The sequence below is a fragment of the Borostomias antarcticus genome, assembly GCF_949987555.1.
Source record: "Borostomias antarcticus genome assembly, chromosome: 5".
Lineage (NCBI taxonomy): Eukaryota > Metazoa > Chordata > Actinopteri > Stomiiformes > Stomiidae > Borostomias > Borostomias antarcticus.
In genome coordinates, this window is record NC_140238.1 from 22,464,377 (window position 1) to 22,476,373 (window position 11,997).

The 11,997-nt window shown below is 47.7% G+C and overlaps 1 protein-coding gene across 1 annotated transcript; it reads right to left on the minus strand.

Moving 5' to 3' along the window:
* Positions 1–5,264: 5,264 nt before the first annotated feature.
* ankrd40 (ankyrin repeat domain 40) lies at positions 5,265–11,691 on the minus strand. The gene is made up of 5 exons (XM_084438232.1): positions 11,181–11,691; positions 10,600–10,748; positions 9,709–10,335; positions 9,066–9,247; positions 5,265–6,623 (listed from the first exon to the last, which is right to left on the minus strand). The coding sequence occupies exons 1-5, from the start codon at positions 11,312–11,314 to the stop codon at positions 6,480–6,482; spliced, it is 1,236 nt and encodes a 411-aa protein (XP_084294358.1). The 5' UTR covers positions 11,315–11,691; the 3' UTR covers positions 5,265–6,479.
* Between the last annotated feature and the right edge of the window lie 306 nt (positions 11,692–11,997).

An 11,997-nucleotide genomic window follows, 5' to 3' on the forward strand; every position in this document is an offset into this window, starting at 1 on the left:
GAGATAAATATCATCTTCACGCTGAAAAGAATGTGAGGGGCTTTGTTCTAGGGCGGTGGGCCTACACTCAGCACAGCTGACTAAATATACCACCTCTGTTGGATCCCAGATGCCAAAGTAACATTACAGTAAAGTAACACAACAGCTGCCATGAGTTTTTGTGTGGTGACAGTGGGATTGTGTTCAACACAGACTCACTGCTCTCGCACCCTATCCATTCAACATTCAAACTTCATATCTCCACCTACCCATCTGCTCTTAACGACGCCAAGGCGGACGTCCGCAGAGGGTGTTTTGCAGGGTAGTGACGATGCCCCCGGGGGAAGTTGGCAGGTTGTCTTAGAGGGCTTACACCCTGGGGGGGGCACCCACCATGCGCTGCCTGTCACCCCCGCATACTAGAGAAATACCTCATAGACTTAGAGAGGGAGGGGTCGCTAGGTGCCGACGCCAAGGGGGGGTAGGGGGGGGTAAAATCTAATCTGTCTCACTCTCCCCTAATCAATGTCACAAGGTTTGTTTAGCACAGTAAAACACCACGGTGGGCCCAACACCTCAACGCCATTTCCAACTGTTTGCCTCAGCTGGGTCTGGTGAGCGGATTGATTGGTAGGCGACCTGGCGGTGGTACCACACAGTGGCGACCTGTGTCTCAGTCCGTGTTTCTCCGCGTGCCGGGCCAGCGTGGACAGTACTGGACTGCATGGATGGGGGTCGAACGCTATGAGATCAGAAATGGCTTCTTTCCACACCTTTGAAATGCACTCCACAACTCCTTTTGGACAAAACAGATAGACCCTTTTTTTTTTTTTACGTGATGCTTGGTGTGAAAGATGGTTGACGACCTTACCGTTAACCTCGTTAACCACTGCCAAAATGAAAATACATGAAAGGGCGGCTAAGTGCAGAAACCGTTTCCCACAGATATTAGGCATGACATACAGTACAGGGATGTTTGCCCATACCATAGTAGCGTTTTCTACTGTGGGTTTACAGTGTCATACGTACATGCATTTGTGCAACAGATAAGTAGCTCTGCATTTTAGCCTCGTTCGTGATCCCTAGGAGTGGGGCACCAATTTGCACCAAACCAAAGAAGGGCCACAGTCCAAAGTGAACCGTCGCCTGAGGTGCCGGTGAGTAACATCGCCTTCTGCCTCCAGAGTTCCCTGGAAGGTTTACAGGCCCCGAGCTTGCTCTTTGGGCCCTGGGTATGAAATCCACAGCTCTCTGGCCGAACGACCGGGGCTTGGGAAGCTGGATGGGAAAACAATGAAGGTGTTATGATGGTTCATAAGCTCATTAGAGCGTCTGACACCGGGACAAAGGAGAGGGACGCGTCCCACCACAGCTGCACCCCCCCTAAGCTGATTCCTCGACCCCGACCAAGAGAGCCGGGCTAGACTGATTGTGTGTGTGTGTGTGTGTGTGTGTGACCAATGTGTGTGACTGATGCACATTCACAGTCCCTCACTCCCTAACACACACACACACGCTTTCAGTGGCCGGCAGGTATTGCGCAACACCGCCTCACTGTGTGTGGAACTTCACACATCTGTTGACCACATGAGAAATATTATGTTCCCTTTCAGAATAAGGTTAAGGTCTTCACACATATTTGGGCCTGTGTTATGTTACTGTCTGTTTATGTTCTTTAGATCAGAGTAAGAACATAACACCCTCGCTTTCTCGACCATGGATTTCTTTTTTGTTGTTGTTTCAGATTTCAACACTAAACTTGAAATGCAGGTCAGGATCAGGGTGTGCAACACGTTGACTATGAGCAGATTCGCACAACTCTTGAGGGGGACCGATGTCAAAACGCATGACAGTTGTGGGGCTCGCGCTGATATCTCTTTTCTATCCTATTTTTCTGTGGATGAGGGTCTTTTCTATCCTATTTTTCTGTGGATGAGGGGCCCAGCCTTCCCCGTCACTCCCACCACGGTCTAGAGTGTGTGCATGGGGGAGGGAGTGTGTGTGCATGTCCAGCCTTCCTCTCTGCATCCATCCTCCATGAAAATGACCACCCTGACTCATTAACCTCTGTGTTACAGGATATGAAGCGACAGTGGAGCTGCACAGACCCAGTTACCACGCTGAGGTTGGATGAACTTACCCTTCAACGCTGGTCTGAGCTCACATCTGAAGTTCACCCTCTCTGAAATGTGTGCTGGGGTCAGGGATGTCTTCTTCACCCTGGGGCAACTCCCAACCGGCCCAGAGGAAGCAGCCATGTTGTTCCCAGATGTTCCGCCACACCTGTACTACAGGAAGCTGGCTCAGCTGGGTTTCCTGTGGCTTCAGCCGGACTTGTGGAAGAGCTGGGATCGATCTTTTCACTTCGGTTCCATGCGCCATGGTTCCACACCCCACCGTTCCGCACCCCACTGTTCCACACTCCACCGTTCCACACCCCACCGAGGGGGAATGTGGGGTGAAGTGAGGAGCCCTCCACCAACACCGTTAAGATGTTAGGGTGTTCCAGGGGATGTTTGGTGATGTTTATGGCGTTTATAATAAAGTCATTAACTTTACCTCATGGGGTTTCTTCAATCTCATTTTAGTGCAAGTTATATCCAATCACTAAATCCACGATTTACTGTATGAAAGCTTGAAGTAGAATGAAATTAGTCCATTATTGACAGTAACAGAACAGAAATTTGGATTCAGAACAAAGGTGATATTCTAACCGATCCGAGGGGGTTCAATCTTGTAGAAATCTCCTGAGAGTAAGAATAAACCTGGCACAATCCATGTCAATATTGACTTTACTGCTCCCTCTACTGGCCCTTGGAAGGAAGACTTCAGAAATATTCCTGCCATTAAATCACAAGAAATGCAGCTTTCAGAGAATGAGGAAGAACGATGGAGTTATTCACCATGCTTTATCAAGATCAGATACAGGTCTCCAGAACCAAACACAGGTTAAACAGTGCCTAAGTCATTTATCAAAGTACACAGGACATATATAAAAATATCAGACTCTGAATGCATAGGTTAAGTCAAATTGTATTCTTCCTCTAGAACACGAGCAATCAATCAATCAATCAATCAATCAATCAATACAATGAATGTCATCCGTTTCCACGCAACCAGGACAGATGTGGAGAATCCTGACACAGGTCACTTTCTCAGTTATTGGGCACAAGATGGCCAGAGGCATTTCATCCTTCAGCTTTTTCCACCCGAATCCATCACTTAATAAAGCATTCAACATGGTTAAGAACACAACACCACCCGCAGTCCCTGTAGGACGCTCTCCCAATCGCCCTCTATTTCCTGAACACACTCTTAACCCATCCCCATATTAGAGATCTGTGCAACTGGTTTCATCTTAGCCGCAGCATGCCCCAACCCCCCCCCCCCCCCCATACTGTTGACACGTACAGTAATACAAACTGAATAGGCCTAGCTCGTGGAAAAAAAAGACAAACGATAAGCTCCTGCTAATCTTTAAACATATTACTAATAAAGTCAGAGCTTAAGGTATCCTCTTAAAAAGTAAACAAATTACTGCCTGGTTAGAAATTGTTGATTGTATATAGAATGTGTAGTGTTGGGCATCTACTGCACTGTTAACTTAAATCAAACTTAAAAGTTGAAGTAAACCAGCATGGAGAACTGTTAGGGTCGTCAACTTCCTGGACAGCCGATAGTATTGACACAAAAGCAGCATAAAGCATCTCTCCACCTACTGTGTGGCTACGCATCTCTGCCTGTCTACAGCTTGGTACATATGAGTGGGCCTACAGTCACTTCCGCTTGAAGCTTTTTCTACAGTCATCTTCCCAAATCAATGCATTCGCAATTCTCAGGATCAAACACCGGCATCTGTATTCCTGGATATACCATTAAACTGACAACGATGTCTGTAGTCCTGGATATAACATTAAACTGACAACGATGTCTCTATTCTTGGATATACCATTAAACTGACAACGATGTCTCTATTCTTGGATATACCATTAAACTGACAACGATGTTTGTAGTCCTGGATATATCATTAAACTGATAACGATGTTTGTAGTCCTGGATATATCATTAAACTGATAACGATGTTAGTAGTCCTGGATATACCATTAAACTGATAACGGAATAAGAAGCAAAATGTTACAAAAATTAAATATTGGTCATTTAAAACAGACAAGCCTAACTTAAGAGCAATAAAATGTAATAATATAATGTTGAAATTTTTTATCTCTAATTTACCTCTAAATTTAGGTTATATTTTGACTAAATATTTTATCATCACAATACAAATTTAAATTGAAACACCATACTATGACAAAAATCAACCATATTGGGGGGAAAGTTGATTTGGAATTGTTCCAGAAGTGCGCAAACGTAACCATCAGATAGATATAAACGTACAACATGAAAACAATCCCTCTTCTTCGGGCTTCGCTACATCTGTCCGTTTCTTCCCCTTATATTCTAAACTAAACTGATAGTGATTGAAAAAGAACCCTAACTCTTACAACTGATAGTCTGGGAAACCTTGCTGGCTATATTAGTATTTGGTTTAGTTTCTAATCACAGTTAATAGAAGTATGTAAACTAAAGTAATCATCAGGGAAGGCTCAACCACTGGTGCTGGACTGTAACAACCCTAAAGTGCACTGAAGGGGCTCCGACTCTCCTAGAAAATCAATAATACTTTAAAATCTTACCAATCAAATAAATTCACGGTTGACAGTGTGAGTATTGTACCAAATAGCTTTTCTGTCAAAAGAGACATTCTCATAAAAATTAAAGCAGAATACAAACTGCTGACGCTAAAAACGATAAGCTCCTGCTAATAAACATTGTCAAATTAGAACAACGAAATTGATAAACATTACTTTTCCATGCAGGACTCAGGAGCAATAATTACTTTTCCACAGTGTGTAGGGCTGATTTTCTTTGTTTTATGTCTGTGGAAGCAACCAAAAATATCTGTTCAGTTGTTAAACTTACGAGTGTGCCATTGTCGTTGGTATGGATGGAAGCTTTGCAGTCTGTAAGACAAATAATAAGGGCCCACAACATTAAAGACACTTAGTTCTCAGCTGATACTGTTGGAGACTGCCCTCAAGCCCTCCTCCTATGATCATCACACCTTTAAGCAGAGGCAGAATGACAGATAGTTCCATTGCGGGCCCCCGCCGAGAGAACCAGAAGGGGACCGATGCATGTACAAGTCAGGCCTAAAAGCTGGAAACACTTGACTGGTCCAGGGCCCAATGACCTATGTGTTCTTTCTGGCCTCTGTGAATGCATGTGTGTATCTCTCAGTGTGTTGTGTGTGTGTATCTCTCTGCGTGTTGTGTGTGTGTATCTCTCTGTGTGTTGTGTGTGTGTGTCTCTCTGTGTGTTGTGTGTGTGTATCTCTCTGTGTATGCATGTGTGTATCTCTCTGTGTGTTGTGTGTGTGTATCTCTCTGTGTATGCATGTGTGTATCTCTCTGTGTGTTGTGTGTGTGTATCTCTCTGTGTGTTGTGTGTGTCTCTGTGTGTTGTGTGTGTGTATCTCTGTGTGTTGTGTGTGTATCTCTCTGTGTGTTGTGTGTGTACCTCTCTGTGTGTTGTGTGTGTGTATCTCTGTGTGTTGTGTGTATCTCTCTGTGTGTTGTGTGCATTTACCATTTACCATTTGTGTGTATATTTCTCTGAGTGTTGTGTGTATGTATCTCTGTGTGTTGTGTGTGTGTACCTCTCTGTGTGTTGTGTGTGTGTATCTATCTGTGTGTTGTGTGTGTGTGTCTCTCTGTGTGTTGTGTGTGTATTTCTCTGTGTGGTGTGTGTGTGTATCTCTCTGTGTGTTGTGTGTGTGCCAGTTGGAACTACCTCTTCTGTAAAGTGTTCGGCAGCAGGCTGGTACTGCATGTTGCTCTGTGCAAGTCTGTGCAAGACTGTGCTACAACATGACACTATGGCGCAGCAGCGGCTGATTGTGGACTGATAAGACTGTTCCACTCTCTCTGTCCGTCTGTCTGTCCATGATCAAAGTCCTTAGTCCCATATACAGCCAATTAAAGTTCCATATATGGTTAATGCACAGTCCCATACAAGTGCTTCCAATGAGGAAGACAGGACACTGGGCTCTTGATCCACTGGGCCCAAACTACAGAGTTAGAGGAGGGAGAGAGAGAAAGAGGGAGAGAAAGGCAAAATTCTTCGGTAAACAAATGAGGACGCCATGCGTGAGTAGTGCGTTAGCGCTGGTTGGGTACACAGACCGGCGAGGAAGGCGAGAAGGCGGAGGTAGAGGAGGACAACATCAAGAACTCTGAGATCTGGAAAACAAATAGCGTCGGCTAAACAACGACGGACTGAGTCAAACCGAATGAACATGAAACACGAAGAACGATAACAGGTCGGGGCGGCGCCCGCGGAGGTGGGCGGGGTCGGGCCTCGGTATGCGCGGTTGGCGGCGGCGGCTCTGGGGGGGCCCCGTGATGAGGTGAGCGTCCGGGGCTCCGCGGGGCCGGGCGGCTCTAGTAGGTGAGCCTGGAGGCCTTCATGTTGTAGCAGGGTCTGTCTGTGAGCCCCCCGGCCCCGGAGAACAGCGACAGACCCTCCGCCTTCTCAAGGACCACCTCCAGCTCCTGGAAGTCCTGGAGCCGCGCCACGTCTTTGTCCTGCGGGGAGGAGGAGAGAGAGAGAGACACGGAAATAAACTTTCCACCCACAACCCCGGCGTTCCTCGCCGACCACTCCAGTGGCAGTTATGTAGTACGACGGCGAGAGGAATGACAGCGAGAGTCACGAGGAATGTAATAATGAATCCCAGGAATGTGAATACATTATGTGGGAGAGTTGTGTGTGCTGCGTGCGTGCCGTGCGTGTGCATGAGTCAGAGGGTGGAGGGGGAGGGAGACAGAGAGAGAAGAGAGGGTTTTGGTTAGTCACAAGAGAAAAGATGTGTTTGATAGATGTGCCTCTCTTCAAACTGGATGGGTGACACTGACAATCCATCATAGTGTGTTATTCTATCAGTCTCCGTTCTCTCAACACCACCTGTTGTGTGCTTGAGAACACGCTGTGAAGTTCCAAATGCTCTGTATAAATACCTGGTCTGTATAAATACCTGAGATTGTCAATGGTTCACAGGATAGCCAATGATAGGGCCTGAAATTACCCCACCAACTACTTCTCTAGAGGAGAAGCCCACAGCCACAGAACCAGAGTTAGCCTTGTAAATATACATAGTCAAATTGGCCTGGGTTCTTTCGCATTCCACCGGCCGCTTGCATGGAATGAGCCACCACTGGGCATTCAAGAGGCTTCTCACCAAATCAACCTGTCAACAAAGCTAGAGGGTGGCTCCTGTTAAAAATCCTAGAATAAAGAGTATGTGAAGAATCTAGACATTATTGTATGGTAGCATTAATTTGCTTGTGTGTTGTATTTCCTTTTGTGTACTGTATGTCTAAGAACAAGGACCACAATGGAAATATGTCTGCGGCTTAATTGTGTATTCCTTGTTGATTTTTTATAGAATTGCATGTACAAGATACACATTTTTTAAATCAATTGTCAAATAAAATGACTACGACTAGGACTACAACTTCACTAGGACTACAACTTCACTAGGACTACAACTTCACTTACACTTAAAATCAGAGGAGCACATGGTTTCACCTATCCAGTCATGTAAGATCAGAGATTTACAGAGTTTACGGAAGGGAGGAAGGAAGGAAGGAAGGAAGGAAGGAGGGAGGGAGGGAGGGAGGGAGGGAGGGAGGAAGGAAGGTCGGCATCCACCCTAAGCAGCCCAGTGAGCCGTTTGACTAGTGAGGAGTGCAGGTAGCCAGGTACCTCTGCTGCCCGAGCTGTGTTCTGAACATCTACTCCAGGGCCTGAGGGCTGCCGGCTACTGCTGCGTATCTGAACATCTACTTGGCCACCCACAACTTCCCACTCCTGCTGTGTCAATGGGAGGAATACTGCTGGGAATGACTAAAGCAAAGATGATAGGGTAATGCACAGTTATATTGGGGACGTTGAACTGGGATTACTGGACTGGTAACCTGTTCAACATCAGGAGGTTACGGTCAACCACCAGCTCACCTCAGAGACCACCATTGAGCTACAGTATGCCGATGACTGTTTCTGACCCTGTTAGACCACACACCAGAAGCCCTGCAAAACATCTTATCGGCAGCTGTAAGTGCACACGGGGCTGACCACCGACACCCAGAAAACAGAGGCAATCTGCCAGATGAGAGCCGGCCTCCCACACCACACGGCCACCTTCACAGCAGTAGGACAGCAGCTGCTCACTGTTCCCACCTTCAAATACCTGGGTAGCATGATATCCAACACCTGCACCATGGATGATGAGATCCAGCACCGCCTCAAACAAGCATCAACATAATTTGGCCGTCTAAGGAGGAAGGTGTTTCAGAACAACAAACCTCAAACTTCACACAAAAGTTTTGTTGTTTTGTTTGTTTACCGTGCAGTGTGCATGTCAGCACTACTGCATGGATGTGAGGCATGGACCATCTATAGCCACCACCTCAGAAGTCTGGAGACCTACCATGTTAGATGTCTCCAGAAGATCCTTGGCATCACATGGAAGGACGGAGTGCCACACACAGAGGAACCGGGTAGACTGCTGCAGCATGGGGTGACTGGGGTCTACCCCGAACCAACATCTACTCGGGTGGTTGACACACGCCATTCGCATGCCCAGCCGCAGAATCCCACACAAAATCCTCTATGGGCAATTGCATCTTGGCCAACGCACTGCTGGCGGGCAGAAGAAGCGATATAAGGACCAAATAAAGACCGTCCTAAAGAGATGTCAGATCAACCGCCTCTTCCCTGGAGGAACTTGCTTCCTGCCGCAGCCTCTGGCGCTCTCGCTCCTCACAAGGAGTGGAATATCTGGAACAGCAGCGTAAACAACAACGCACAGCAAGGCGTGCAAAGAGGCTGGCAGGGCCCCGCCCCTGCTCCACCCAGCACCGCTGTCACATGACCGGTCTGCACACGCAACTGTGGATCCAGGATTGGACTCATTGGACACAATGGTCAACCGGCAAGTGTGTGTGTGTGTGAAGGTGGTCTCGTACCTTTCTGAGCATGGTGTTGGGCAGCTTGCGGATCTTCTCCACGTGCTCAGCGCTGACGTCCAGCTCCCGGCAGCAGACCCGCAGCAGCGAGCGGTAGGTCAGTTCCTGCCGGTCCAGCTCCACCTCGATGAAGTCATTCTCCCGCGCGTTGGGGTTCTGGATCCGCACCTTCAGAACCAACTCTTAAGGACGGGGCCCATGGACGAAAACAGGTTCTCAGTATACCTCGTTGATAAACTTAAGATCGATTGAGATACAAATCTCGGCTGAAGCAACAGCCTAAGCTTAACACACACACACAACAAAATCCCCTCCAGTGCACTCCAAAAATATTGGCAAATGGATTGCACTTATAAAGCACTTTTATCCAAAGCACTTTACACTGACCTCTTATTCACCCATTCACACACACAATCACACACTAATGGCGGCAGCTGCCATGCAAGGTGCTTGCCTGCTCATTAGGAGCAATTTGGGGTTCAGTGTCAAGCCCAAGGACACTCCGACACGTGGACAGGAGGTGCCGGGATTCGAACCACCGACCCTACGATCATTGGACAACCCGCTCTACCTCCTGAGCCACAGCTGCCCCAAATAAACATTTGATACAGCTACAGTAGCAAATGACATCCTGCTCCCTTACCGTGCACGTTGACAGGGAAGGTGCTGGTGAAGAAGAAAGGCTGGAAGGCGGGCATGGGCCCGGCGCCGGCCTGACCACAGCTCAGCTGCGGGGGGAGGGACGGCTGCCTGCTCAGGGACGGGTTAGCGCTGGTGTTAGCGTTAGCCACCGGGGCCTGGCTGCCGCCGCCACTGGTGGTACCGGGGCCGGGGGAGGGCAGCGGTGGCGAGCGCACGGGCCCGTTGTGGGCCACCGGGTATGGGTACTCCCCATGGCTGATGAGGCGGGGCTCTACGGACACGTCCACGGGCGGGGCACCGTTGACGGCGGCGGAGCGCGAGGTCCGGCTGGACGACGACGAGCCGTTCTGCTCCGCCACGGGGACGAAGGCGCCCTGCTCCCTGGGGGCCACGGGGCTGTCGGACGGCAGGCTCTGCGGCTGCTGGGGCTCGTGGGCGGGGGAGAGGGAGGCAGGGTCGCTGTGGGCGTCCTCCGAGTTTTCACCGCCGGCGCCGTTTTGGTTGGTCAGCGAGTTCAGGATCAGCTCAGCCTTGTCCATCTTGCTGTACAGGAACGGCGGGTTGGTCAGGTAGTTGGGGATGAACGGTAAGTCCAGCTCTTTCACCTCAGCCACCTCGTCCACCTCAACTGTGGTGACAAACAAAAACAGAAAGCGTCAAGGAAACGTACCCGTCGTGAGGAAATAGCAACAAAAGCTCCCGTTTTATTTTATCCACAAAAGCTCCAGTTTATTTTATGTCTATTTTTATGTGAAGCACTCCATGCATGCACATTCTCTGCTGTAAAGCATGTTGAGCTGCATTTATTTGTATGAAAGGTGCTATACAAATAAAGTTATTATATTTATTTATTTTTAATATATTTTGTGACGGTTGGAACACAGAAGCTTGCCTCCTAACAGTCGTTTGATCTCTGGTTTGGAGGTGAGTTGGGCCGCCTGCTCGTCTTTAGCGGTCAGGATGTCTTTGTCAGCGCCAGAGTTCAGCAGGTAAGACACCACATGTCTGTGGTTGCGCTTGCAGGCCCAATGCAAACAGGTCCTGGATTGAGTCACAGTAAAATAATAAACATGTTTTAGGCCCTATTAGTGGATCAACTGTTCCATTTGTTTTCGACATGAAAGTCAACAAAACTGTTTGGTTAAGTGAACGAGGAATCACTTTGACCGAAATAAGCAAATCACCTCCTTGTTCACTTTTATCCAATGAACACACTCATTCTACTTCACTTTCTAAGCATCCGTCTATGTACCTAACCTTGCAGTCTTTCACTTCGAACGACTTCGCTGACTCGATACTGTTGACTCCTGATAATTGCTGTGTAGACGTATAGTTGTAATTACAGGGTTCTCAGGACCTTACTGGAGTTGAGTGTCTGAGAACATAGCTGACAAGATCCAATTTCTCAACTCGTTCTCTAGCTACATCTTCCTGATTGTAAAAGCGTGTAAACAAAATAAATAAAATACTTACCAGCCGTTTATTTCATTCTGTGAGTTGACATTTACTCCGCTCTCCACTAAACTCCGCACCTCGTCGATGTCGCCGAGCGCAGACGCCTCTCTTAGCCGCTCCTGCAGCTCCTTATCCAACGACGTCGTTGACATTTTGAACAGATTATTAATGTGACGATATCATAGAAAATGGTTGCTAATGCGTGTCTATGTTAACCGTAAGCGAGAACCTTATACTGCTTATTAGCCCAGTTGTGCTAAAAAATAGCTTGGAAGCTAGCTAACTAACGCAGAAGTGCTAGCTAGCTAGCGAGTCTGTTGTAAGCAGAGCTAGGCAGCTAGCACTAGGGTGACACTCAATGCAAGCTAGCTTGCTAGCTAACGTTAGCTTTCATAGCTAACGCACTAGCACAAGTTGTTGATGTTAGCAGATGCTATTGCCAGGTTGTTCTTCTCGTCAGATAAAATAAATTATCGATGCTATCCTAGCAAACAGATTGCATCGACAAATGTCTTCACTTCTCCGGTCATGATCGTGTAATTTAATTCACGCTGTGTTGTCTAAGCTCCGGCGGTGCTGTCAACTACTCCTCCCATGTCGGGGGGCAGTTTTCACTGTAACAACCGTGAAGGTCGCTTTGAGTTCCTTTCTGGACGTTCCATTAGAAGTGCCATAGGGCAAGTGTACCCGAATTTATTTTGAGCACTTTCTCTTTCTATCTCTCTCTCTCTCTCTCTCTCTCTCACGCACGCACGCCAAATCTGTAAACTGCACTTACCGAAAAGTTAGGAATAAGATTTTGGTGTAAAATTCCACTGATTGTGTCAAGAATCCT